General features: G+C 34.2%; 2 protein-coding genes across 4 annotated transcripts; one reads left to right on the forward strand and one right to left on the reverse strand.

The window, feature by feature from the left end:
- Window positions 1-13,987: 13,987 nt before the first annotated feature.
- Window positions 13,988-16,106, reverse strand: LOC132703907 (thiamine transporter 1-like). The gene has a single exon (XM_060673435.1). The coding sequence runs from the start codon at window positions 15,676-15,678 to the stop codon at window positions 14,359-14,361; it is 1,320 nt and encodes a 439-aa protein (XP_060529418.1). The 5' UTR covers window positions 15,679-16,106; the 3' UTR covers window positions 13,988-14,358.
- Window positions 16,107-17,129: 1,023 nt separating this feature from the next.
- On the forward strand, window positions 17,130-23,596 carry LOC132703485 (BTB/POZ domain-containing protein KCTD9). 3 transcript variants are annotated; one of them, XR_009619085.1, is made up of 5 exons: window positions 17,130-17,669; window positions 17,726-18,461; window positions 19,153-19,376; window positions 19,426-23,037; window positions 23,091-23,596. XR_009619085.1 is itself a non-coding variant. In XM_060672773.1 (4 exons), the coding sequence occupies exons 1-4, from the start codon at window positions 17,628-17,630 to the stop codon at window positions 19,540-19,542; spliced, it is 1,119 nt and encodes a 372-aa protein (XP_060528756.1). In that variant the 5' UTR covers window positions 17,130-17,627; the 3' UTR covers window positions 19,543-23,596. The 3 variants fall into 3 exon arrangements, 1 of the variants encoding a protein (XP_060528756.1); XR_009619084.1 differs by having other exon boundaries at window positions 19,426-22,748; window positions 22,818-23,596; XM_060672773.1 differs by having other exon boundaries at window positions 19,426-23,596.
- The last annotated feature ends 162 nt before the right edge of the window (window positions 23,597-23,758 follow it).

The raw sequence follows: 23,758 nt of genomic DNA on the forward strand, positions 1-23,758 counted from the left end.
CAAATAGTCGCTTAATTCGCGCCTCAAACTCGAAGAGTTTGATTGTATTTTAAAATCTCAAAAAGGAAAGAAAAACCAAGCCGCAGACACACATTCGCGAAATCCCGTAGATACTAGCGAAAACATTGACCTTAACGCCTTGGAAACTTTATCTACGACTAATGAACTCGGTGACGGGAACGAAACAATAGAGAAATTCCTGGAAAATATCGAAGAATTACCTGAATTAAATCCGGACGAATTAAAATCAATTCTAGGCAACAATTCCCAAAAGAAAATAAATATTTTGTCAGACATTATTCTGCGACCCGCTCAATATTCACAAAATCAACCGCCATTACTAGATACTAGCGATTTAGAAACGGTACATACATCTCACGAAAATTCAATTTTTAACACTCCCTTTACAGAAAGAATATTGAATATTTATAAAAATCAAATAATTGTAACCGAAGGAGATATTAATCAAATCCAATGCCAATTTTCAAATATTTTCAATAATACTAGAATTTTAGTGGTATTTCCAAAACTTGAGCCTTTCTCACATATAATTAAATTCTTAAAGGAATTTATAGACCCCAAAAATCTTTACGCACTTTATTTTAAAACCGAAAAACCAGCTCAAACCTTTACTGTAACACTACAAAAAATATTTCTAAATTCTTCCTACAGGTTTGTTCAATGTTCAAAATTCTTAGAGGATATTGAATCCCAGGACGAACAACAGGAAAAATTCAAAATTTACCACACCACAAAAACTTGCCATAGGGTCAGCTCTGAAATGAAAATAGCATTGACCACTAGATTCTATTGGCCTAAAATGACCGACGATATCGAGCGGTTTGTAAATATTACAGATATTACAAATACGACAGAAATCCCCCTGCCATTAAATTTAGTCCATTAGAACAAATTCATATTGACTCTTTTAAAATCGACAACCAAATATTTAAAAGTCTGACAGGAACAGCTGTCATTGATTGCCTTCTAATTTTTGTATCACACCATGGTATACCTTTATAAATCACGTCAGTTTAAAAATAAAGACATAGAGGATTTTTGCAAATTGTATAAAATTGAGTTGCATTATACTACTTCAAAGAACAGTAACTCTAACTCCCCCGCGGAACGTTTTCATTCTTCTATAATTGAAGCATATCGATGTCTTAAAGAGGAACATAAACAATACAACCCGGAACAAATCGTAAAACGCGCTTTATTAAGATATAATAAATAACTCCATACACAGTATCGCGAAATTTACGCCTTTTGAAATAATCAAAGGTCATATAAATGACACAAATGTTTTTGACGTTAGTGACCACGTGATAATTTCGGACTATGTTCAAAAACACAAAGAGAGTTCGAAAAAGTTTTACCAATTAATTTCGGAAAATAATCAAAAAACAAAAGAAAAAATAATTGATAAAAGAAACAAAGAACGCGAGGACCTCCTGAATTTCGATATTGACGAACCGGTCTACATTCGTACTAAGTTACGTAATAAAGCTTTACCTAAATTTAAGAAAACTACTCTAAAAAATCAAACAACCTATAAAATTGAAACCAATTCGGGAACGTATCATAAAAATTCTGCCAAACGACAAAAATCTAAACAAAAATTAAATTCGCAGGAAAATGAACCTCCCGAGGATCCTAGTGGCATCGGCGTTAGCAACTCTAGCCCTTCGACGAGTAAATAGTGAAGATATTAAACTAATCCTCTTGAAAACTTTAAACTCTCAAATATCTTTATCGAAACGGCTGATTGATAATTATAACTTAACGATTTCAACCCTACACCGTAATCAAAACCAACTAGAGAAAGCAATGTATATATTCAAAGGATCTGTTGATAACACGATCAAAAATCTTCAGTTATATATAACCTTTCAAAGTGTTTTATCCCACATTATACTTGACTGTCAAAACCTGATAAATTTTCTGGATAATATAGAGAACGCAATTGTGTTTGCACACAGTAATGCTTTACACAATTCAATAGTTTCTGTTTTGGAAATTCAGAAAATGATCGATTATTTAAAATCAGTTTATGATATAAACGAATTACCAAAATTTAATAACACGTTATCTTATTACCAATTTTTAGGGACTCAAGTAACATTTACAGATAGTAAAATAATTTTTGTTATTCTCTTCCCTATTTTAAGGCTTAAATGTTTTTCTTTCCATCACCTGTTTCCTGTTATCCAAAATAACACGATAATTATTCTAAAATACCCCTATGTCGCACGAGAAAAAGAAGATATGCATTTCAAAGAGTCCTGCTGTCCCGAAATCGAGCATACTTTCTACTGCCATGAAAACTACAACTCGAAGGGTGAATGCACGATTCAATTGCTTGATCAGCCTATAAGCAACTGTCGAAAACACCATATCGAATTATTACAACCTCTTGCAGAGCAAGTAACGCAAGAAAAAGTGCTTGTCTTACCTGTAAAAAATACGTTGGTATTTGCTAAGTGTAAAATTGATCGATACCTTAACATCGATATTCCAACACATATAGAAATTCCAGCTGCTTATCAAATTACCTTGGGCAAGAAAAATTATTATAACAATGCCAAAACTATGAAAGGAAAGCCTTTGCTTTTACCTGAAGTCTATATAGAAGAATTTAAACCAATTACGTCACACAGATTAGCGAACATCAGTCAAATTAACTTGCAAGACCTATATCAATTGGTGATATAGGTCTATATCAAATTGGCGAGTCTATGTCTACAAGTTTAATAACTAATATTATTGTTATTATATTTTTTCTAGCGGTCATTGCAGCCCTAATGATCGTTTTTAGAAAGAAACTTCTACCGAAATGTCGACATAATCAATCCGAACCCAATAAATCCAATCAGCCGGAGCAAACTCATTCCATTATGTTTGCTTCTTGAGGAGGGAGGAGTTATGTACAATGATTTCTACGTAATAAGGATAGGACAGCGTGAGATCTACGATGTCAGCATTTGGCCACGAAGGTACTATGAAGAGACCGTGAGATTCACATTGTCAGCGTTTCGGACACGAACCTATAAAGTCTTAGTTTTAAGTAATATGAAGGATTCTTGTTGTAACTGCTGCTGCAGAAACTCTTAATTTTCGATTGTATTTTGAAAATAAAACCTCGTCTTTGCTTGAACATAATACGCACAAATTACATGTTTCCAACGGTTCTGTGTGCAGTGTTACTCGAAAGAAAGCACCGTCTAAATATACCTGATTTGCCGCTAATCCGACATGCAATATCCGTTTTTCTCAATATAGACATTTCTTAACCTGGCGCCAATTACTATTTTGTTACTATGTTTGTTAAAATACATTACGCTGATAATGCCGCACCAAACAAGATTGCATCGAACTTTATAGTTAGGGCTAACTTCGGAAAATGCAAAAGTTTGTACTAGTAATAGCGATTTTCAATGATTTTCATTTTTTTCAAAGATCTCGAGCACCCTGTATGATAAACGAAAACTGTGCAGACGCAAATTGTAGCTCTCGACACAGTTTATGACACTATTTAAACCAAATTATCCCATCTTTTACAGTTTTTCATTTATATTTTACCGCAAAAACAGCGATTTCCACGGTCTTATAGAAATTTTGCCCATTACTGACACACGCTGTACATAACTGAAACTTCCACAGGCTACTGTAATACTTACTAACGTTTCGCCAATCATCATGTTGGCTTCTTCAGAGCTTGATTGAAACTGGCGAAACGTTAGCAAGTTCGACTAAACAAAAACCGAATCCCGAAGTTTTGTAAAAAGTAACTGAAAAATTGCCAGAAATAGAGGTTATAGCCCTGGACCTCCCACTTTTCCCGGTCTACGAATTGTCCCAGTAAATGGTATTCGAGAAAATATTTTTTTTCTGAAATGATGCAGTAGGCTGTAATAGTAAATGACTTCATCGCGTCAAGGTTAAACGCAAGAAATAGCTATTTTCATATGCATATGTAATACAAAAATTGTAGCCTCCGATGCGAGCTGCAGGACTTTATAAATGATATAGCCATCTTTTTTACGAATTTTGATTTGCAGCTAATAATTTACTCTGAAAAAGAACAATTTTCAGGGTCTCTAGATTATTACCCACAACTAGAACACCCTGTAAATAAACAAAACAATTCTTAAAATAAAAATTATAGTACCGGATCTTCCGCGTCTGCTGGTTAAATAATCTTTCCGATCAAGTTAATGGTGTCCGAGAAAATATTTTTTTTCTGGAAGTCAAAATAAACCAAAAAGAAATTTCAAAAATTAACAAAACTAAACTCTATACCTGTGCCAAATTTAAAGTCAATATATCACTTATCAAGTATCATGGTGATATCCAAAAAACAGTCGAAAATAAAAAAAAAGATGAATGCCTGCGTCAGCCCGGAACCATTTTTATAGGCTTATGTGTCTCGTGAAGGGCTCAAAAGGAATCAGATCTACAAAGAAACGGTGAAACGAGAATAGAAAAAAAAAAGATTTTTTCGATGTTGATCATTTCTGTACCATTGGGGGTCCCCTAGGACATATCGTTGCCAAACGCGTATGCTTTCGAAAAATTCGATTTCATCGATTTTTAGAAAGCAATAAGAGAAAGGACACAAAGGCGCATATGAAATTGGTACCACAAAGTAGTTAATAATAATAATAGCATTTATTTCAAAATTGTTATATAATATAACAACGTAAACCGACGTCAAAAAGAAAGTAACAAAAGGGTCATACGAACAAAGACATATACAGAAAACTTAACAAGCCTAGAACATATTAAATAGTAATAATAAATCAACAAAGCAAAACTGTTCCAACTGAATTAATATTTTTCTAATTTCTCCCTTGGGCCATTGCAGACTGTCAATGCGTTTAATACTCGCTGGTATTATACAATTTGACAAGCATATATTCTGGACCTGTTTCAGTGGTTTGTACGTGATGTAAGGGGGTAATTGAAATTGTCACCTCTTGTCGCTCTCCATTTCGACACTATTGAACCCCACCCATTTTATCTACAACTCCTAAAGAACCCATCCACGCCCAATGGCCAGTTTCAAATTACTTTTACACAAATAAAACCAACATGACAAAATTTACCAATATTATTAACTAGGGGGGCTGTTACTTACTTAAAGAGGGGCCTAATTTTTTTGTAATATTACATACAGGGTGGTCAACTAAAGTTTTATTTTCTTAAATGAAACACACTATAATTTATTACATTTTTAAATAAAATACCTATATTTCGCACGTTCTTAGCAAATATCTTCGGGGTTCAGTTTATGTTAGAAAGGTTGTTAGTAGTTTTATAAGATACGGTAGAACTGCCCCATTCCTCTACCTTTTGGGGAGTGTCCTCCTTCCCCACGGCCACCTAGGACCTCCCACAAGGCCTGTAGACCCCGCCCACTTTGCCCACAATCCCTCGAAACTCTCCCCATTGGACAAGCAAGCACCAATGTGGATTTAATCAATCCTCCTCCTCTAATATACTCCCTCCTAAGCGATGGCGGCATATCTAATCAGAGCCCAGATATTTTCCCACCCGTAAGAAAACTAATAACTGTTCCCAAAGGTGTTAATGAGACAAGGATAGGGGAAATAACACACGAGAGCTAAGAAGTTTATTATTTATATCCCACAAATCTGCAAAGAAATTTAGAAATTTAGGGGGTGAGCGTTATTGTGGAAATAGCTTGATGATGGTACTTTTAAAAATGTTCAACTGCCACTTCTTCCAAATGTAGCTCTCTGTGCTACTCCTCGAGCTTGGTGAACCCGCTCTAACTTCGTCTTCTCCGCCAGGCCGTGGGCATTCGACTGTCTCCACGCGGAACTCGTCGGAATCAGCGTCATATAAGCTACTTGTAGTTAAAAAAAGATATTAATATTTTTATTTTAAAACATTATTTAACTTACGCTAGGGAGAGTTCTTCATCTGCTACCAATATGACCGGGTCCGGTGTTAGCCCCACATGGTCTACGCTGCAACATAAGTTATATTTTAGCTCCAAAAAAAAATCAAATAAGGGTGAAATTAGTTACTTCGGCATATTTTGAATATGGAATCCGGATGGAGGGGTGGGTATCCTCTGCATTTTTTGCCGTTGTTCATAAAGAACAACAACAATGTATTTTGCTTCCTTATAAACAAACATTTACCTTTCTTCTAAAAAAGCCATGCGTTTCAGCACCCTTGAGCGATAAATAAAGATTCAGCAAAACGGGCATGTTAGCGGGGGTACACATTGCAACCATCCTTGCACAGCGACACATGAAGCGCAGATCGTATGTACCTCAACGCCCTCGCAAACTAATATCGCTTCACGAGAAACAGTGTCTACTCTGACTAGGCACAAGCACCATCTTAATACCTGATTAGCAATGCACTTGGATATTGCGGATAAAAAAATAATAAATTAAAAATAATGAAACCGTTGCCCTCAATTAAACCATAACAAACCAATAAGTAATATTCAAGAAAACAAGCATGATATAACTACTTTCGACAAAAAAAAATGCACCAAATATATGCAAACTCTAATGTAAACAAAAATATGAACAAAAAAACGAGATAAATTTCGGCATCAAACAAGTAACTATGAAGGTTTGGCAGCTGTCTTTTGTGCGTTTAAGGCGCCAGAAAACGAAATTGCGGTAGTGGTCTTAGGGGTAGATATATCGAGAATCATCTACGAATCTGGGAGTTTTTAGTATACAAAGAAACAACACATCTTGCAAGTTGAGGAGTTTATTTTAATCGCTGGCTAGGTATATCGACCCACCCACGAATCAGTGGTTTTTGGTATACAAAGAAACAGCATATCTTCCAAGTTGAGGAATTTGCGACATATGCAGAGAAAAGTGTGAGAAAATCCCTTTGGACGGGAATTCATCATGCAGGGGCGTATTTTTGAAATTGATCCTCCATTCTGGTGTAATTTAGGTAACGTATTATGCAGTCATTAAGCTGAATATTTTTCTTTTAAACATTTTCTCTTGATCAGTGCATTCTTACAAAAGCTCAAATAAGAATATTTTTATGAATAACTCGATAATATCACTCAATATGGAAATCGCACTACTAAGCCAAATCAAGTCCGGTCCTGTATTTTTAATAGACTTTTTTATTTAGAGGAAACCAAACGTGATCAACGGTTTAATATCACCTTGTTTTGATGCGTGATACAAATTGATATTTATTCGTTTTAATACCATTATTATTATTTTGCTCGTAACCAAGTAAACTAGTTTGTGGTGACTTTGTCGTCAATTTTGGTTAGTTTGGTGTTTGTTGAGTTTCCAAATAAAAAAAAACAAAAGCTATTTTGTCATTTACGTTAAAGGTTTTCTTTGGTAAATTAACTGGAATGAAGCAAAAATGTCTGTTGAATTTTATTACATGGTCGGCAATAGTATGTTATGCAACAAGTGCTATAAACGGCATTTGACTCACTAATTTATTTGACATGAGCGGAGCGAGTGTTTAATAAACGAGTGACTTAAAAAGTTTAATACTAATTTTTCTGCGACCGTTAGTTTTTGGGTACACGGCCCCAGAGCGACCCAGTAATGTCCCTATATACACTTCGAACACTGTGTTTTCGGAGCGCGAGCATTGAAGATGCCAAGTGAGATTTTGACGAAACGTCTGCAGGATTCCAGTCGGATGCAGGATTTGCAGGATTCCAGTCGGAGTTCAACGAGCGAACGGATGATATCCCGGAATATAGTGTCATCACATTTTTCCATCCGTGAATCAATACGTGAGAATATATATATATATATATATATATATATATATATATATATATATATATATATATATATATATATATATATATATATATATATATATATATATATATATATATATATATATATATATATATATATATATATATATATATATATATATATATATATATATATATGTATATATATATATATATATATATATATATATATATATATATATATATATATATATATATATATATATATATTTATTATTAATGTAGAGGTTACCTTTGTTACCTAGGTTACCTTTGTCCTAAAAATAAAAAATATATTATAGGATTTTACTTGGACAAGGCACTGTGGATTCTATGTCAAATACATGAAAATGTGGATGGAAAAGAAATATGGCGGAAATACTATGTGTTGGGAATAATTATTAAAATACTTGTGCTTAAAATTTTTGTTTCATTTCAACTTTTTGAACAGTTTTACATCATAAAAGAGAACAATCAGTACAAATATTTTCTGCTACACCAATTCAACAACAAAAGATTTGATGGGGCGATTAGGGACATTACTGGGTCGCTCTGGGGCCGTGTACCCAAAAACTAACGGTCGCAGAAAAATTAGTATGCAACACGTTCGGTAAACTTTTTAAGTCACTCGTTTATTAAACACTCGCTCCGCTCATGTCAAATAAATTAGTGAGTCAAATGCCGTTTATAGCACTTGTTGCATAACATACTATTGCCGACCATGTAATAAAATTCAACAGACATTTTTGCTTCATTCCAGTTAATTTACCAAAGAAAACCTTTAAAGTAAATGACAAAATAGCTTTTGTTTTTTTTTATTTGGAAACTCAACAAACACCAAACTTACCAAAATTGACGACAAAGTCACCACAAACTAGTTTACTTGGTTACGAGCAAAATAATAATAATGGTATTAAAACTAATAAATATCAATTTGTATCAGGTATAAAAATAAGCTGATATTAAACATTCATCACGTTTGGTTTCCTTTAAATACCAAAAAGACTCCTAAAAATACAGGACCGAACTTGAATTGGCTTAGTCCTGCGATTTCCATATTGAGTGATATTATCGAATTATTCATAAAAATATTCCTATTTGAGCTTTTGTAAAAGAAAAATACTCAACCTAATGACTGCATAAGCAGTTACCTAAATTACACCAGAATGTGCTTTTTTCGAGAAAGATCAATTTCAAAAAAAGGCCCCTGCATGATGAATTTCTATCCGATGAGATTTTCTCACACTTTTTTCCGCAGATATCGCATAACTTACGCCTATATAAAAAATTCCTCAAAATGTGAATACCAAAAACCCTTGATTCGTGGTTGTCGATATACCTACCCTTTTCTGCAGGTGTCCTATAACTTCGAGGAATTGTGGTCAGTTTTGCCGAATCTTCAGCCCCGTTTACTCGTATTTCTTTGTGGATGTTCGAAATACGTAATTATGTAAAAAGTAAATATTTAAAAAGGTGCAAGTATCATTTAATTTTCGAAACGTTTGTGGTTTTTCGGTGTGTCGGTTACGGAGAGAGATACAGTTGGGTTAAGAGATCGTTTACTTTTTTTTTGAGATTATTACCATAAATAATGAACGGGCAGTAACTAATTAGATATTTATTTGTAAATCTGTGAATGCTTTATCCTAAGCATTTTAATTAACTATTCGATTCCGGTTTATTGAAGGTTGTTTCGCAACATTCAAAATGAAAAGAAAAAGGAATGCCTCTTCGAAAGAGCAATAAACCAAGGGTAGATTTTTTTCCTGGTGTGTAGCCTAGAGAGGTAATTTAGCTGATTTAATTGCGAGCGCTTTAAATTTGTTTTTTTGATTACTTATCCATTTCTTTTCGATGATTACAGTTATCGTTTCAATAACAGTTACTTTTTTGATATCGAAATTTATCTCTTTTTTTTGTTTTGTCAAAAGTAGTTATATAATGCTTGTTTTTTTGAATATTACTTATTAAGCGATGGAAATGGCTCTCTCTTTTAACGGATTGTTATGCTTTAGTTGAGGGGAACGTTTTTATTATTTTTAATTTATTATTTTTGGATCCGCAATATCCAGGTGTATTGCTAATCAAGTATTACGATACTGCTGGTGCCTAGTCAAGACAGACACGGTCTCTCGCAAAGCGATATTCGCTTGCTAGGGCGTTGAGGTACATACGATCCGCGCTTCATGTGTCGGTGTGCTAGGATGGTTACAACGTGTACCCCCGCTAACATGCCCGTTCTGGGTGTTGAAACGCATGGCTTTTTTAGAAGACATGTGTTTGTTTAAAAGGAAGCAAAATAAATTAAATTAACTCGCGATATTCTTGTTCTTCATAGACAACGCCAATAAATGGAAAGGACACCCTTTCTTCCAACCGAATTCCATATTCAAAATATCCCGAAGTAATTTCACTCTTATTTGAATTATTTTTTTGAGCTAACATATAATTTGTGTTGCAGCGTGGACCATGGCGGGCTAACACCGTACCCGGTCATAGAGATAGCAGATGAAGAAGAACTCCCTATAGGGTAAGTTAAATAATATTTTAAAATAAAAATATTAATACTTTTTTTACAAAAAATAGCTTACATGACCCTGATTCCGACGCATTCAGCGACGAGACAGTCGAATTCCCCCGGCCTAGCGCAGTGGACGAAATTAGCGGGGGTTAACCAAGCTCTGGGATTAGCACAATTTTGAAGAAGTGAGAGTCGAACATATTTAAAAGTACTATCATCAAGCTATTTCCACAATAACCCTCATCCCCTAATATTCTTTGCAAATTCCGGAATATAAATAATTAACTTCTTGCCTCTCCTGTTTTATTTCACCTTTACAAATGTTTTGGTCAATATTCACTAGGAAAATCTTATTCTAAGACTCTGGTTTTCATTCCAACACTATAGGATAGAATGTATCTAGCGCAGTTTTTTTAAACCAATTTGCGTGTTATGCTTTAAAAACAATGCGGTATTCATTTTGGCTAAAAACTAATTAATAAATATTTTACATTTCTGTATATAATGTTATCTAAGCTTAAATCGTCAAAAAAAGTTTCGAGACTATCACAACCATCACCATCATCGCTTTTCTCTATAGGTTTTTAGTTTTAATTTCGATTTTCGCGATCCTACAGACAAACTTGAAATTAATGGTTCTCATGTATCCATCCAAGCTCTATTGAATATGTCGGTAAAAGTATTAGTCCTGCTGTTTTTTCGTGCATGGTTTTCCCGGTCTTTGTAAAATTTATTGCGGAACTCTGCTTCTTTCTTCCCTAGGAATGCTGAGTGGCAACAGACAGTTTTGTATAATTTCTCTATTATGAATAAGTACCTTATGGGGACTTGCTGGCATGGAGAACCAAGAGTATGTTTTCAAAAAAAAATCAGATTTAACCAAATTTAAAGGTAAAAGGTAAAATTAAGTAAAAGGAAAATAAGTTTACATTCGAAAACGCTTTTTTGTGGGTATTTCCGTCATTTGTTGAACCAAATCCGTTAGGTTTAGGTTTGTCAACGGGCAACGAAAGTTCCAGAAACGAACTTGAATAGATTTTTTTCTTTCAGCGAAAAGATTTTTATTTTCAACCTCTAACTTGCCAAACTTTAAGATGGACTCTATAAGAAATATGTAAGATGCATTTGAAAAATCGTATCCAACAGTGAAGAGGACTTATGCCATATTAACGTAAAGTTATTGTCATAATTGTCCATTTGGAAATAGTTTCTAAGAACATCTTCTTGAACCAATAATATTCTCTTAGTCGTATGATGAAGAAGATTTTCTAGGGGCACCTTAGCTATTCCTTCACTTAATTACAATTATATCTGGTGGTCTGCATTCAATTTAGGCAAATATTGTTGTTTTGTGAACTTGTTTTCCAGTAAAAAAGATACAATACTTGTTAAGAACTGTGGTCTATTAAAATTTACAAATAACCTGACATTTCTCTTAAAAGCATAAACATTAGGATAGCTAAAAATCGTATCATTTCAAAAACTGACGTCATCTTGAAATTCATAATGGCGTTCGGTTTTTTTACCAAGTGGACGGGCTTAGTGTTTTGCTATCATTCAATGTTTGATTTATAAAAATCGGTCAAAAAATAAAAAAAGTTATTAAGAAAAACATTTGTTTGGCTTTTATGATCCACTCGGCATCGGTAGTAAAAATATGCCTAAAACGTGTTTATGCAAAAATATACCACACGCTATTTAGGGTAATGCTCCAATACACAGTAAAATGTTACTTAAATATCAATGAATTGCAATCAAATTTTTGTAGCTCTTACTTAAAAGAAGTATCGAATATTTTAAACAACTTTAAACCCTGTTTAGGTTTTTTAGATGTAAATCTACACATTTACATAATTAATTATTTTGAACTTACCCTGAGTATTGGCTTCACTTCAAAATCTATTTAATCACGCCGTTTAATTAAAATGACACTAAATTGTCACAAAAACAAACAATTGTTTTCTTTGACAGGCAAAGTTAAGTTTTTCATCCGTTTTAAAATCTGAATGATTAAAGGGGTATTTGATAATGTGTATGTATTGTTTTAATGGTCAAAATTAATTCAATCTATCCCAAAGTGTAACCGCTAGAGGGTACTGACGGTCATTAGAAAAATGTCTTCATGTCAAGTCTCATTGACACCTTTGGGGGCCGTCATTACTTTTCTCACGGGTGGGAGAATATCTGGGCTCTGATATATTGCAATGAAATTGAAATATTTTTATCAAACGCGCAGTGTTGCGATGTTTCGCGGGATGTTACGGCCCTCAATTTTTTAAATCAAACAACGATATGCATGAGATTTACCGTTTTGAATTTATTAACTATTTTTATTAATTCCGAGACCATATTAATGCAATTAACCTTAATTCTCAAAACGTCTCTAATATTTTTTTATGAAAGTGATGTATGGATAAACATTTATTTAAAATTTTGTAAAAATTATAAATTCTTTCATTTTTAAAACAGTAACATTTGACAAACCTTTCTAAAAATAAAAGTAATAATTTTATATAAAATGTTCCACTAATGCAAGTGGAATATATATTATATATTGCGTTTATATTCCCTGGGAATTCTCAAAATCGCCAATAAACTAGCATCGCACGCCAATGTTCACATATATTGTTGGATTCGTCTTTTAAAGGGCTATCCTAAAATGCAAAAATATACAGAGTGTTTCATTTACAAAAAATTGAAAGAAGTAACAATTTGCGATGCATCGCAACACAGCGCATTTGATAAAGACAATTAAATTTTGATTTCGTCTTTTAAAATGGTATTTAAAAATATAATAAAATATCGGGTGTTCCTTTTAAAAAAACGTAACTTTATTTGACCACCATGTATCTAATTGAGTGACAACTGATATAATAGATGAAAATTAAAGATTATTTTACTAGAAACAATTTTTGTATTCAAAACACTCATAGATTTGAAGATAAGGTATAAGCCGTTCTTAAATCGGCCGCCCCGTACATATACACAATAAATATACATAATTTTGGACAACAAATATCACAAAAATGTCAACTTATGATTCTTTTTTAACATTTTGTTAAATATAAGGATCAAATTTTCGAAAACTTTTGTAGATGTATTTCAAAATTGATTAAACGGAAGGGTCAAAGATCAAATATTTCAAAAACGGTAAGACATAGGTATAAGACATTATATAAAAAATATGTTAACAATTTCACACAGAATCTCAAAATTGAATAATATACGGGGTGTTCATTTGACATAATCAAGTTGACAACAATTTCCGACTAAACAGGAAGTGGCCAGGCGTTGAGACACTTGCCCCTTACGTTAACCCCAAAAATAGAAAGGTGTTTTCTGAATTACATCCTAATAAACTTTAAACGAACGGGTTGGGTGAAAACGCCTGTATATGTATATATAACGGTAACTATTTTCATTGCATGGGATTACTTTCATTCAAATATCACTTGCATTTAAAACTGTTCGATAAAGCTAAGTTATAAGGGTAAAAGAAGTCCACTGTAATGATCTACCTTATGCATTGGAAAATATAAAAAATACACTTTGTGTCATTTAAAATTCAACAGTGGCTCTCATTTCCAAAACTTGAGGTATAATCATTATAATGTTATAATATTGAGGAGTTGGGCGTATAGGTTACAATATTCTTAAAACACAAACTGCTTAAATATATTCTTCTATTCTTATTTTGTGAGTACAGAAAACAAGAGGCAAACCGTCTCGTATCACGTGCCGATATACATGTGGGTACCCAGCAATTAGAGTTTGAACGTTTCATCTTCCTTCATTCGAGATTTCTCTGTTCAATACCTTAACTATGAGTCATGGTTTATGTTTCAAATTACAAATGGCAGCTACTCATTTTTCTTTGGTATTACTAATTTGTACAAAACGCATGACATGAGGATACCTGAATAATTGAAACTAGTTTGAGAAAGGCTTCAACAAGAGATTGTGATACATTGGTAAAACAAAAAAAAATCCACATATCAAAAAATCTACTAACAAAAATGATTAACAAATTGGCAAACCTCAACAAAACAAATCATAATCTGGACACTGTCTCTGTTGCAGTGACACTAGTTCTTCTATAATCATATTTGCTACTAAACCAACTACCCAAACCGATAATTATGTAGACCAGTGCCAGAATAATGTGATAAAAACCGTAGGCGAAATACTGCCGCCTGGGAGGAAGAGCAAATCCCATATCGCCAGTAACAATCCCCAATGTCAAAATAGTTTGGAATGCTAGTGCTGCAAATGTATTAATCCCAAAGATCAGACCATAACTATCTTCTTTAATATGTTTCGCAATTTCACTACTAGCTACAGTAATCATTAAATGATACAAAGCACCAAATACTATGTAAGATATATAACTAATTACCACTTGAGTCGTCTGAGAAGCAATTATCATAGTGAAACCTTGCAAAAGAGAGCAACATGCTAATGAAAGGTCCCCTTTGGTTTTCCAATCAATTTTTAACAATCCAGACACCAGGGCTCCCAGAAATCCAATTACAGTAAGCACAGCTTCCACAACTCCATTGTAAATCTTTTGCTTTGGATCACCAACAATTGCCCACCATAGAGGCTGCATATAAACTTGCACTTGGATAAACCCACAGGTAGATAATGCCCACCAAACTGACCATTTGGCAGTATATTTATTAGAATATGCCTGTACAAAGTGAGACCACATTAATGCATAGGCTTCCTTACTTTTTTGAAGAAATGGCATCTGTTGCATCATGTTGTGATGAAAATAAATAGATTCACCAGCTGGTGGCAAGAACAAACTCCAGAATGTTGCTCCTATCATAGCACTCAGGGTAATATAGTTGAGTTCCCGGTAGTCCATGAGTTCAAACGAAATAAGTAACTGGGCCATAATTCCTGACAAAGCACGGCCCAGTAATATAGCCGCACGAGTGTGGGATGTTACTAGTTGATACCATTCGCGGTCAACTTTAGCATAAATGTATGTAAAATATGCAACCTCACAGGCGCAAAATGTTCCATAGAGTACCTCCAATATTTGAACTTCAAGGAGGCTAGTAGTCCATAACAACATTGCCCATACTATGATACCTGTGCTGCCAAGTAATACAATGAGAGGTTTATATCTGCACAAATCTGTTATCAAGAAAACTATCACCAACTGTGCAAGATAACTGTAAGTGCCCACAGGATAAACCTGTTGATTCACTTGTAAATCGGTCAAATTTCTCCAAGGCCCAATCAGGAACTCATAAACAAAAGGTTCAGATGGTCTGATCTCTTTCAGAAAGCCAAAAATGCAGAGGAGGATGGATATGATCAACCATTCGTCCAAGCCCCTACGTATTTTTTCGACGAGCATGGTTTGAAAGTGTCTACTTCAGGACTTGCTTTAGTAGGGTTCACGTTTCAACTGCTGATGGCTTCCAATAATTGTTCAATTGCATAATTAAACAGGCACCCATAGAATGCCACCAAACACCTAATTAGAGACAATCTAATCTAATCTATCATAGATTAGAAATAGATTCCCAGATATTCCTATTACCTATGAAAAAGATTGTGGGATTAGCTTGCGATACCATCAGCTGCTTCAAAGTTGACACAGAAATTGACAAATTTAAGGATGCATATCTATATCACAGATAATTCTTCTTTTTGACAATTTTCTTCCAAATGAGATGGCATAGGTAATAGGTTCAGACATTCTTCCACTTGCATTACGAAATGACTGTAGCCTTTAGCATTGAATGGAATCTTTTTGGACCGCTTTTTGACACTCCGTTGTGGTTGTGGTAGCGGTGGCGCTGCATTTTGTGTACTAACATATTTTTAACCAAAGGTCACAAATCCATTTCGTTGTGGTAGTGTTATTTTTTATTGTTAAATTTTGAATATTTTCAGCATGATAAAATATCAGATAAAAATGTGAAATATTAATTTTGTAAAATAAGCTCAAATTTCTTTTTTTTTAATGTCCATTAACCAACCAACTGCAACTAACCAATGTGCAACCTGTGACGCGTATTATTAAAATTCTGATAAGTTTGGCCCGTGATAGTCGTAGTTCGAATTTGATTTTTTTTCTTTATTTTTACATCGCAAATCTTTTCAATATTATAAACAGCTGGGGTCGCCTTGCCGCTGTATACTCTGTTCTTAACTGGCAGGAATATATTAACTAACCTAATGTAACTTAAACCCCCTAATTATCGTGTTTGAATCAACATATATTCGACTAAGACTATTGTTTTGAATTAGAAAACTGGGTACAAAGTTAGGTAAGCAAGTCGAATTGCCTAATATTACTTTGCCCAAACAAACAGAAAGAAGAAAATGACAGGTGGTTTTAGGGCATAGAACTAATGTTTAACGGCCAACATTAATAAAGTTCAAGTTCAAGTATGCGTTTCACAAAAAAATGTTGGGCACGACTGCTAGGATCCTTCGCCCATTGCCGACTTCCGTCGAGGATCTTCGCTTTTGGTCATGGACCAACACGTACAAAGAAGACATATAACCAATATTTGCTCAACTAGCAAAAAAACAAATTTGACCGATACCAAAAAAAACCGACACCCCCCGCTTCCGCCGCGGACCATCCGGGCCCATCCGGCCTCTATACCGGCGTGAACGGGGAAAAACGAAGGGATCGGCGACGATTATCACTTTACAACGTTCACAAAATACTGAAAACACTAAATCCACTCAGTGGAGACCGATTTCAAAATTTTTGGACGATTACAACGGATTCTGTAGGGAACGAACGGAGGTTAAACCGCCGCGTGCAATGTTCCACCACAGAATCCGCCAACATTAATAAAATTTATTATATTTGTGGTGCTTCCAAAAGAACTTGAGTCAACATCTTTATAATAAAATGTCGGAATTCCTGCCCCTATACATGTACATTCTCTTTTGTTTCGCCCATCCAACCTCGAATTTATTGCACCCGTTATAGGAAAATTCTTGCACGCTTGTGGTATTTGCTTGTAAACTAACTAAGTGGGTGGTTTATGGCTGGATCTAGTTGTTTCTTCTGGTTCTAATTGCTTTAGTAAACCCTCTTTCTTTATTTCGTTTACATAAACGCAGATTAATATGTCTCTCAAGCCGGAAAAGAAACCAGACTCATCAGTGGATACCGGAAAATGGGCGAATTAACACTGGAAATGTAAACATAAAAAGAAGAGGCGAAGTAGTTAAAATGAACGATTCCTGTATTTTTTTTAAATAATGTATCAAAATTATTATAAACTATTTTTGTGTAAAATGATACTTACGGGCCTGCATTTTATAAAAATTTAAACAATGGATGTGATGGGTAGCAAGGATGGAAATAGCACCTCCAAGGCAATATATCTCCTTTTTTTTTGTGATTATATCCTTTTGATTGTATAATTTCACAGCCTACTACCATCCAAGGATTTATTGAGGATGTTTCGTCGGTTAGGAGTTTTTCGAAAGACCTGAAAACTTTTCAAGATCAAAGGAATGAAAAAGAAACATTACATCTTTGCAAGAACACAAACATTGAAGGTTGTGTAAAACAACTCAGTATAGCTGAAGACTCTGAATGGATTACACTGAATGTGGGAGGAAAGTATTTTACCACTTCCAAGAGAACTTTAACTACTAGTGAACCATCCAGTATGTTGGCCAGGATGTTTTCCGAAGATAATAATTTGTTTTGCCCTAGTAGTATAGATAAAAATGGAGCATATTTGATAGACCGAAGCCCAATGTACTTTGAGCCAATCCTAAATTATCTGCGATGTGGTCAATTAATTTATAACAGAAACATCAACCCAGAGGGCATTTTAGAGGAAGCAAAATTTTTTGGAATTGAATCAATAATTCCTATGCTAGAACATATGATGAGTAAATCAAAAGAATCACGAGATAAAGCCCCTTTGACTCGGAGGGATGTTATAGATGCTCTGATTAGAAGTTCTGGAACTACAGAGTTGAGGTTTCAAGGTGTTAACCTGGCTGGTGCTGACCTAAGCAAGTTGGATTTGCGTTGGATTAACTTTAAATACGCCAATTTACAAGGGTGTAACTTGTCCTGGGCTAATCTAAGCTGGTGTTGTTTAGAGCGGGCTGACCTTTCCCATGCCATTTTGGATAATGCTCAGCTATTAGGTGAGCTGTATTATGGTAGATATTTGTTAACAAAGATATTGCAGGAAATTATGGATCAGTTCTCCTAGTTTCCTTTTGGAGGTTAATAGTTCAACTGTATTGTCAAAAAATATATAATGATCCTGTCCTCTCTGCTAATAATATGTAAAGGAGAACGACCTGGTACATATTGTTTTATCTATACATAATTGTTATTAAAATATTTAAACAATAAGTTTATATTTGTTGTAAATACATTCTGATCTCGGTAACACAGCACATTTGCCAAAGTTTTAGATTAGGTATTATATATTAAGCCAATATTTGGAAAGTTAGGTCTTCATAATTTTAGTAGGGCCTGCACTTATCCATAAATCACCTGCTGTATTAAACGAAATTCAAAATACTCACCTGTGACCTTAGACTTCAAAACAATTTCTACTTTATGGCTCTGGTCCACCTTACCACTTACCATGGTTGATTGGTATTTTGTCCAGACGCCCTGTATGTTATAAATGATGACATTTATTCTAATTCTGGCCAACATAATTCATCACAGGAATAGCCTTGTTTTAAACTGAAGTAGAACCATCATATATAGAAAAGAATACCAAACTTTAAAAAGAAAATGCAAATTTAGTTGAAATTCAAAGCTTTCTGTAACATGAAATATTTTATTTGATTTGTTTCATTTTGATGTATTTTGGATTAGGTATCAAGGGTCTAAGGGCCACCATGGAAGGGGCATCAATGAAAAACTGCAACTTTAAAGACCCCGCGGGGCAACGGGCGAACCTGGAAGGGGTTAACCTTAAGGGCGCGTGTTTGGAAGATAGTGATATGGGCGGAGTGAACCTCCGCATTGCCAACTGCAAAAATGCTAACTTGAAGAACTGTGATCTTAGAGCGGCAGTGTTGGCGGGAGCCGATCTTGAGGTAAGAGCTTGCCGTAAACAATACAGATGTTGTTTAACATTCCTTTTAGAAATGTGATTTATCTGGAAGCGACTTACATGAGGCAAACTTAAGAGGTGCCAATTTGAAAGATGCAGCTTTTGAGTTAATGTTGACCCCTTTGCACATGAGCCAAACTATTCGTTGATGAAATTTTCCGCCTTTTTGTATTGTGCTTCTTTTAGTTAAATGCGAATCTTTATAGCCTTTAGAGCCTTCATTTTTGCTGATATCATATATAAAAGACTATTTCTATATATTGTGATGTTTCGAATAATATTGTTCAGCTATTATGTTTAATTACTACCAAAATATACAAACATTAAAATGAAGACTGATGCACCTTAATATTTATTATTTCACTGCACTGATTACTTTTCATTTAATTTCACATAAAGAGAACAATCTCTTTTGCGTTTAGAAAAAGCCACAAGCCTGTGTTCGATTTTAATTTTTTTCCTTCACACCATTTGTTTATCCTCTCGAAGCCTTGTTACACCTTACTAAAATTTGTAGGAAACGGACAATATTAAATTAACTTAAAAAAAAAACTTAAAACTTAAAAATTCAACAAACCAAAAAAGCTGCTTTTGATGGCTTTATCGAAAAATCAACCAATAAAAACAAAGATGTCTGGAAAATCGTTAACTATGTGATAAAGAATCTGATTTATCAGCAAATAATCTTAACAGTTTTTTTAGTTCTGTCTCGAGTAATATTATAAAGATCTTAACGGTGAATCACAATATACAGAGTGCATGTGTTGAAGGGATTCCACTGGAGGAAACTACTTTTTTTTGCATCCAATAACTTGTGAGGATACGTACCGAGCCATACTAAGATTAAAAAAATCTTATTCTAGCGATGCTTATGATATCAATAGTGTCTTCGTGAGGGACTGGTTGAGTACATTACACTGCCATTAACCACTTTATTTAATAAATGTATTGACACAGGTGTATTTCCGTCGCTGTTTAAGATTTCGAAAGTAGTTCCAATCCATAAGGCAGGTGATATAAATGATGCTAACAACTACAGGCCGATTTCAATCGTGCCTTTGTTCGGAAAAGTTTTTGAGATCTTACTAAAAGATCAGCTAACTTATTATATTAATAAGATCGAATGTCTTTGTGCTGGTCAGTTTGGATTTAGGGGAGGGTGTTCGACGATCCAAGCAGTGTCTAAAGTTGTGAGTGGGATAGTTGAGGGCCTCGAGGGGGGTGAATTAGTTGGTTTAACCTTGAGTGATCTCTCCAGGTCCTTCAACTGTGTTTCTCCACCCGCTTCTTATTAAAAAGCTATATAGATATGGTATACCAGGTCTGCCCTTAGATCCTATAGCGTCCTACTTGCAGGGCCGACAGCAGTTTGTAGAATACCAGGATGACCGTTCATCACTTGAATCAGTAGTAAGCGGGGTGCCCCAGGGTTCCGTCCTGGGCCCGCTACTATTTACATTCTACATAAATGACCTTTATCATTTCTTGGCCCCCAATCAGTGCGTGATGTCTGCCGACGATACATCCTTCACTACATCTGCTAAGAGTATCGAGGAGTTGTCTGTTAGGGTTGGCATGTTGGAGGACAGGACTAATGTCTGGTTCGAAAATAATTATCTTAAATTAAATTTAGACAAGACCCAGAGTATTGTGTTTTCCTCCAATTGCTTGGTAAATAGTGGACAGTCCGTCAAGTTGCTTGGCATTAGGATCGATGATAGTCTAAATTGGAAACAACATATCTCAGACCTGAAAAATAGATTGTCCAGCAACATATTCGTTCCTCAAAGACTAAGAGGCCTGATAGGAACAAGGACTCTGCTTATGGTCTATTTTTCTTTGTTGCATTCACACTTATGCTATGGCACGGTACTGTGGGGTGACTCCTCAGCTGCTGTGGAGATTTTTAGAAGCAGAAAAGGGCCATTCGAGTCGTGGCTAATATAGGATATAGGGACCATTGTCAACCTTATTTTAAAAAATTCAAAGTGATGCCCCTTCCTTGCATCTATATCTACTACCAGTTATTAGAGATACAGAGAACGAAAGGAAACTTTAGCGCTAATTCCGAATGCCATACCTATTCAACTCGTTCGGGGGATCTCCTTAGACGACCTAGGTTTAGACTGAGGAAGTCTGAGAACAACTCATTGAACCTGAAATTGTATAATGTTTTGCTAGGTACCGTGAAAAAGATGAGCAATAGAACATTTAAACATACTATTAAAGAATTCCTGCAACGTCATTGTTTTTACTCCCTGCCAGCATACATTGACACTGTCACTGGTATCGATGCGCTATAAAACTGTATAGTACTGTCTAATTTTGTTTGTATTAGATGTGTGTTTTTATGTTATTTATTAATTTGATTTTATTGCACTTGAATATCACTTCTGACTTGCTACAATTGTACGTCCCTTTTGTACGAAACGTAGTCAAAAAAATGAATCTATCTATCTATCTATAGCCAACATCCGACCGACAACAATATGTTAAAATTAGTTGAAATTAGTTTAAATTTGTAATAAGATTTGTGACGTCTCATGTGATTGAAAGGTATTTTTGTCCATGTACAACTTGACTTTATCAAACCATACAAGATTAACGTGGATTTAAAGATTTATTAATCGGCAACAATGACTATTTTAATTTGATCAAAGTTAAAGGTAAAAGTTTATTTAAAGGAATATCTTTTTAACTAAATTATCCACACAAATAAAACAATTTTTTCACAGTGGTTGCTATAAACACTAATTCTTTAAGCTTTTAATCTATCTATAATCTAGTCCCTTTCTACCCGTTGAGTTATTTAATATTGGGTTTGTTAATATATTTGTAAAAACCCGTTACAAAATATTAATACCAATTTAAATTTTTCATTTGATATAAAATAAATTTTTGATGGAAAATAAAAATACATATTCCAGCAGGTGCTATGTACTGTACTCGTTTTAACTGGCGATCGCCAAGAATCGTAAACCTAATAGGATTGCCCAATCGCATAAGACATACGTTCGCCAAAACTATCGATCGCACGTGGTCGCTTGTGACAGCAAGTCCTCTAACGGTTTTTGTGTATTCTCTCAATGCATTTGAAGGCGTATTAAACCGTTGTATTTTGTGTTCTTTGAACAATTAAAATAATTTGAACTAGGGAGTAGTGCGCTTATGTTTGTGTTAATTGTATTCCTGAAAAAAAAGCTTGGACAAAACAGTGTTTTTAAGCTTTAACAAATACTTTAAAATTGTATGTGCTTGAGTGGCGAGAACTGAGAAAAACAGTATTTTAAACCTTAAACAAAGAATTAAAAGTTATGTGTTCATGCTGCTTATTAGCGGTGTTATTAGTAAGGAGGTAAGCTCAAAATATTACACATAATAATATAGGTAAAGGTTAGAAATACATTTCTTTTACCTTTTTCAGTGGCATAAACTACATCAAAAAGTAGTTAGGTATGTCTGGAACGAGATGTGCCATGCATGGGTGAAATAACTATTTTGATGAAAAAGCAAGTTCTCTATTCGGAACGATTGGATTGTTCAATGTAGAAGGGAGGACAAACTTAATCCAGATAAAAGCTATGTCTGCTCAGGTCGTTTTACAGAAAATGTTTGTGACAGAGACTTACAAAATCAGTTATTAGGTTTTTTTTGTCTTGAATAACACATTAAATTCACCACAAAATTTAAATTTTAGGTTTTCCTTTAAAAAAGATTCTAAAAAAACACTGCTGTTCCCACCCTATTATTATTTAACCAGAAGCCACTAACAGAAGCAGGATTATCTAGATCAAAAAGACTTCATTCCAAAAAGAAGCTCAACAGGTATTGTCTGAGCTTTTAGCAACAACATCGAATGCCACAAGTGAAATTCTAGAGAAAAATCTATCTCCAGAACCCATGCCAGAAATAAAAGCAAAATAAAAGTTAGTCTAAAATGAAAATATTTGCAAGAGGATACCTGCAGAAAAAAATTAGAAAGTATTGTAAAATAAAGATTTAAGGATATATGTATTTTTTATATTATGTACATACGCGGGGGGGTACATATAAATACATATTATTATTTACCTACCACCTATAAATAGTTGTTATGTATTTTTAATATATTTTTTGTTTTTTAATATGTTCTTTAATATATCCAAAATTAGGGATTTCTAGTTTACAATTATTTGTTGATTTTTGTATATTTAAAACGGTAGAATGCCCTAAAACACAAAGTTTTACAAGTAAATCGTTTTGTTTACTAGTTTTATGTATTTATGTGTAACAATATTTAATTAATATATGTATTTCAAGATAATACATATAAGCCAATCTTGATTGCAATAGTATTATTTTTACCCTACCTGAGATCCTACCATA

This window comes from Cylas formicarius, unplaced genomic scaffold, assembly GCF_029955315.1.
Source record: "Cylas formicarius isolate icCylForm1 unplaced genomic scaffold, icCylForm1.1 PGA_scaffold_6__28_contigs__length_40554024, whole genome shotgun sequence".
In the NCBI taxonomy this organism is placed as follows: Eukaryota; Metazoa; Arthropoda; class Insecta; order Coleoptera; family Brentidae; genus Cylas; species Cylas formicarius.

Bases quoted from the DNA above. Each gene is read 5' to 3' on its own strand.
- LOC132703907 (XM_060673435.1), bottom strand. From the start codon at position 15,678: ATGCTCGTCGAAAAAATACGTAGGGGCTTGGACGAATGGTTGATCATA.
- LOC132703485 (XM_060672773.1), top strand. From the start codon at position 17,628: ATGGATGTGATGGGTAGCAAGGATGGAAATAGCACCTCCAAG. The intron at 17,670-17,725 runs GCAATATATCTC...ATAATTTCACAG, and splicing joins ATGGAAATAGCACCTCCAAG to CCTACTACCATCCAAGGATT. The intron at 19,377-19,425 runs GTAAGAGCTTGC...CATTCCTTTTAG, and splicing joins TGGCGGGAGCCGATCTTGAG to AAATGTGATTTATCTGGAAG.